This window comes from Dermochelys coriacea, chromosome 3, assembly GCF_009764565.3.
Source record: "Dermochelys coriacea isolate rDerCor1 chromosome 3, rDerCor1.pri.v4, whole genome shotgun sequence".
Taxonomy (NCBI): Eukaryota; Metazoa; Chordata; order Testudines; family Dermochelyidae; genus Dermochelys; species Dermochelys coriacea.
The window spans coordinates 156,285,697-156,291,696 of record NC_050070.1 but is presented as its reverse complement, the minus strand read 5'-3'; the positions used below and the strand labels follow the sequence as shown (position 1 = coordinate 156,291,696).

General features: G+C 35.6%; 1 protein-coding gene across 11 annotated transcripts in view; it reads right to left on the bottom strand.

Annotated features, from left to right (window-relative positions):
* Window positions 1-2,213: 2,213 nt before the first annotated feature.
* The window catches only part of BABAM2 (BRISC and BRCA1 A complex member 2), a 309,223-nt gene continuing 305,436 nt past the window's right edge, over window positions 2,214-6,000 (bottom strand). For all 11 annotated transcript variants that reach the window (XM_043511627.1, XM_043511630.1, XM_043511626.1 and 8 more), the window contains one exon: window positions 2,214-2,726. In XM_043511627.1, coding sequence (XP_043367562.1) covers window positions 2,461-2,726 — 266 coding nt within the window. In that variant the 3' untranslated portion in view covers window positions 2,214-2,460. The remainder of the gene's footprint in view (window positions 2,727-6,000) is intronic.

The following is a 6,000-nucleotide window of genomic DNA, read 5'->3' as shown; positions in this document are numbered from 1 at the left end:
AATGCTCATACCATCTAAGATTAGAATACTGTACTTTTAAAAAAAAGGAAAATTTCAAAACATTAAACCTGGAGACTGAAATTACCCATTTATCCAAGCTACAGACAGTACAAGTTTCTCCCAATGGAGGACAACGTACCTCAATTGTGATTTTGAGGGACTACAAATTAGGGTAATAAAGCTCAATCGCCATCATCCTTTCAATCCATGGAGACTCTGACTACATGGCAAACAATAATGCCAACTGTGGTTTGTCATGTGGACATATGATCAGTTAGGAACTGGACTGAAACCATCAATTCATTTCACCTAAACCACTGAACAGCCATTAGAGATTAGTGAATTTTAACATATCACATGATTGATTAGGAGTTCTTTATAGTGTGAGAGTGGTGCCTTAGGAGACTTTTGGAGCACAGAAAACACAATACTAGAGTAGTCCAATGTCCAAAATACATAGTATTGATGTTAAGGATAGAATTTTGATTAAAAATGTGTAGGTGACTGTCATATTGAAATGCTTGAGGAACATTACCAGCCTTTGGTAGCTTCATGACAATTTCTGACATGTAAATAAATTAAAAAATGGAGATTATTATTCTTGCCACTTGAGCAATCAAAAATCTAAGCAGATATTCTTGAGTGAACTTTCCAAATCTTCTTAAAGAAGTCAGTCCCATCACAGAGTTCCTAAGTTAATAAATGCAGTGTAGATACATAATGGTATACAAGCTACTGTTACTTAGTTTCAGCTATGCATCACTAGAAAAGAAATATTTTAAATATCTCCTTCTAGAGATAAAGCAAAAAACTAGCACAGGAACTTGGATTTCAGCAGGAGAATAACTGTCTTTCTATATCCCCTCCCAACCACCGCATATATGAAAATATGCTTGGTATATTTATACGTCATTTTGATTTATACCTCAGGATGTGCAGGTTGATGGTTGTCTCATATAGATTAATGTAAAGTTTGTTCATATGCAGTTATGACGCACGAATAGCAAAGACATATTTAATTACAACCTTGCTTAGCTTAGCTCGACAAAGGGCTTCAGTTCTGTTTACAGCAGCGCAATGTATGACCTGTGCTGGGAGAATCTGTTCTCAGCCCTTTGAAGACTGTTTACAGCAAGGTCTATGATTTGACTCCAACTTGGTCTTTAACTCCTAACTGACTTTGACTTTTGATAGTATATGGCCATTTTAAAAAAAATACAATTTGCTAGAAGGTTGGTAGTTTCTCAGGGAAACTAGACTAATAGAATGTATTAATTAAGAAAATTTAATTTACAAAGATCACACTTGTTCCTTGGACACACAGTTCTTCTAGTAGACAATACTTTTCTCTATAAATCCAAAGTTACATGAAGATTGGGGAAATACTGCCAACCAATTAAAATTTGTATACAGATATCATAACATTAGCAGAAATAGTGATTATATTACTTTTCACTATTATGTCTTCAGCACAGCTCATCAGTCCAGTTCCCTAACACTTAGCAGAAGGTACTTTTTCTGTATGCCATTTATAACAACACATAAACATATTCCATGCTGGAAAGTACCCTGGTCTATCTACAACTTAATTTGGGAAGTGACACCAGTAAGAGTCAGCTATATATGGCCTGTTATAACAAATCACAAGAAGGGGAAGATGAGTGGCTGGGATTCTTCATTTAACATTACAGCACTAGAAAAACTGATGCATCCCATTATGTCTTCTCATCAATTCTTTAAATATATGTGCTGACTATAACTGCAAGTCTTAGGTTAAATAAATCTGCTTCCCTAGATTATTGTATTTGTTGCCTTCAAAGACTCCAGTAATTCCTTGTTTCATTAATGGTATTTATGTTACTTGACAGAGTTGTGGGACTATGCAGGAAATCTATATTGTCTCCTTAATTTACACAATTGGTTACTTGAACAGTTGATACTAAAGTGATAGCCTGCTCTCAGTAACAGCAACTGATGTCAATTAGAAAGTCACCTTAAATTGTATTACCTGAAATAAGCTAGAATATAAAGACACTGAATTCAACATATGAGTTTTCAATTGAGATATTAAAAAAAATACTGGCATGTCAATATCAGACGCATCTGAAAGGCACTGAGTAGTTAAATATTGCAACTCATACATGTGTCGATAAGAACCATAAATATAGGCAAATGTCAGAGGCAGAATATTGCATTATAAAGTCCATTAGGCATTTCTGGTAAGTATGGCAGCTTTATATATTATTAGGATATGCTGAAAATATACAAAGGTTCAGAAAAACAGAATACTGGTATGAAAACAATCACTTAACAACACCTGAAAGACAAGCATTTCTGAAACAAGGCATCGCATATAACGTTGTTACAGGGAAATGGTATCACATCAACACTAAAGTTTTAATTTATTCAAGCGGCTATAAAAGGAAATGATGGTGGTAGGAGAGGATTGGATAAGGAGTATCAAATATTCAGTTTAGAATTAGCCAGCTGAGATCCTTGTTTTACAGAGTTAATGAAGTCTGTGGTGATCAAAGCTATTCCAGAGGCAAAAAGTATATATAAAAAAAAAGAGATTCCAACCCACTTCCAGGAAGTCGTCTTGGGGCTGATATGCATGTGGATGTAAGAATCTGTCTGGTATCTTCTCCAGACCTGGTGTTTCCTACAGCTTTCCATTGGCAAAAGCTGCCTCTTGGAACTGAGGGACGAACGTTTTGAAATAAGCCCTAGTGGGGAAAAAGAAAATCTGTGGTTAGCAAAGAACAAATTCAGAACAATCGTGTGTGTGGTATCTACAGCCAAGTTTTTTAAAAAATGGAAGCCTGAAGTTAGCTGCCGATGTCCATATTTAGCCACATAAATAAGCGAGCTGATTCTCAAAATTCTACAGTGTATTTTTGGTGATCCTTGTGCTTCAATCTTTTTAATTTCCATAGGTATTACTTCCTTTGATGAACTGACCACAATCATATGCAGCACTGCTAATGTGATCAGTACCAATGTCGTCTTGTAGTGTCAGCATAACTTTGTCTGATGCATATTTAATATTTTATACATTCCAAGACTATGTTTTGCAGGAAAAAATATTTTGTGACTCATTGGCAATTGCTCTCTTTTCTTTCTTTGATTTGTATTCTAATTCCTTTAGTCTAGGTACAACAGTACATCAAATACAGAGATAAACAGTGTTGGGCTCTCTGAGTGAGAATCAGTGAGAAACAGAGTGAAAGAAAAGGCTAAATCATTTGCTACAGCATTATAAATTTGGCATTTGTTATATACTTGATGGTCACCATGCTTCTGGGATAACTGGATTTATTCAACTTTTGAAAAAGCTTCAAATATAGCACCACAATCACTCAACAGAATTGCACAATCAGCTGGGAAAGTGAGAATACTGGCAATGGACAAGCTTTTGATTTGCCTTCTTCCAGGAACATTTATGAAATACAGGGCAAGTGTTGACAGGAGTAGAGCAGTTTATAAAAGCATCAGTTAATTCTCTGTGGTGAATAAATTAAATGGATGAGCAGTAATTCTTTGCATGCTAATTGGTAAAAGAAGAAAACTTCTGAGTGAAAGTTTGGAATAAAGACATATCATTTTGTAAATGGGGGTGTACTTTGTGTATTCTGGACCTTAGTATCACTGTCTTCTCTATGATGAAGTTAGTGAGTCACTTTATCTGTCCATAGAATGAATCCATCCTGATCACTGCAAGTTGGTTTATACTGTACCTTTGGGTTCACTGTGCTTCTCCCCTCAACTCTGCACTAACAGCAAAATGTGTCCACTTCTGCAATTAGAGGCTCCTCAAGATCTTTTATTTGCCAGGTAAAACAAAGGCAATTAAACCTTAATTCTGCCACTTGTAACTTTTACCTACTACTTTCTGTTCTGTGAACTCTTCATTTTTCTATTTTTTGTTTTAAATCTGTTTTACAATCCATATTTATATTTTCTCATAGAGTATTTTTTTGTAATTTCTGAAATGAGGATACCTGTAAATTATGTTCACTGTATTACTTATATCTAGTGCTATGGTAATAATGCATGCAAAGAATTCCAGATATCGCATGAGACAGGTGAATATGCTGAATCTCCACAATCAATCAAGTGAGATATCTAATTTCATAAACTGGATAGAATTTCTTGCTGCCATAGAACTATTACTCCTGATCACGACCGAGACTGAAAATACTGTATGATCAAAAAAGGGAACGCTCCTCTCCTCTTTGTGGCAATATGCCTGCTAAGCTCATTAGAAGACAATGGCAATCAACTTGCATAAAATTTGTAAGGCTGTATGAGAATACTGGCCAAAGGCCAGATGAGTAGTGTAAGATAAGAAAATTGTAGGACACCTTAGGGAATCTGAGATCACACCTTGAGCTTAAGAATGATAATGGAAAAAGAGAGAGAGAGAGAACGAGCGTGCACACGAAACAGTAAATCAGTATATATCCTTTACTGAATACACAAAAGCTCCTGATTTTGTGGACCAAATTTTGGAAGAGATGGACTCTGAAACTGTGCTCACAAAAGTGACTTCACATCAGTATGGCTATACCAGCTAAGTGTGTGTGTTATCATCTGATTTGTACAAGAAGATATGTGGTTTGCACTTGCATTTTTGCAGTAAACATTTGAAAATGTGGCCTATTGGAGTATATCATGACTAGCTCTGCAACATTCTGCCAGATATGGGAATTTCCCTTATATTTTGTCAACCATAGTATCTCTGTTATCCTCTTAGCGTTTCTCCTTGTGTTATTTGTCTTAATGTTAATTATATTTCCTCTACATGCTTATTTTAAATTGCTTGCTTTCTTCCCCTTTGAAAGCTTCTCTGGACTCTCCTATTATGCCTGCTCCTCTCCTCTTGACTTCTAGTTTCAACAGTGTCTCAAAAAGCCACATATATTTTCCTAAATGGCAAGAAAGTTCATTTTTGTTAAGTTGGATGTGTGAGAGAGTATTTCTATAGTTAGTTCCATTTCTGAAACATCCATCTATATTTCTCTTCCCTTTTGTATTAACACCACAAATACTGTTATCACTTTTCAGTCAGCTTTCTGCAGTGGCATGATTCCCAAATTAAATCTTACTGACACTAAGTACACACTTCTATGCTATCTTTATCTACATCTACAATGTCCCTTCTCTTCACTGTTTCCTCTTGTGTGCTTGTCTGTGCTGCTGCAATACTAATTTTAAATTCCTCCATACAGTCTGATTCTACAGTACTATTTCAGCAAGCACATTACTCTATTGTTAGTTCAGATTGAATTTATTGCTCTTCTAAGGGTTCAAAATGAATTTAATACTTTATAAAATTAAATGCCTATTCTTCCTTCCCAACTCGTAAGCCATATGTTTAGGTTTCTACTTTGTCATTTATTGTCTTGCCCAGAATGAGGTACAGGTAATATCAAAGGCAATTACTCAGGATGTATTTTCCCATCTTGGTACCTGAGATGCAAGACATTATGGAAGACTTGAGATGATGATTATTCAACACACTTACTAGTTGGCTGCAGAAAGAAACAGGGAACATGCAAAGAACTTCAGCCATGTGACATGCTCAGACAATTCTTTTAGCTGCAGCATGTTGGACAGACTGGGGATGAGAGACAAGGAGATGAAAAAGGGGCAATTCAGATACGAATGTGTCATGGTGTAAATCAGTGTTTTAATGGGGGGGACAGAGAGGAAATGCCAAATTTTAGAAATGTTCGAGAAGTGACAGGAATTGTCTAGAGCCTCCATATGGGGAGAGGAGGATAGAAAGAAGTCAAATGACTCAGATTATTAGAGCTGATTGGGAATTTTCAGTCAAAATAATTTTTGCTGTTTCTGTAACACTGACATTTTTAAGTTTGCTGAAATTTTTTTATTTTTCCCAGTGGCAAATGAGAACAAAATATTTTGTTTCAGCTCAATTTGACCCAAATTGAAACATTTTGTTTTACTGCACTGAAAAATGTTTTGTTTCAAGTC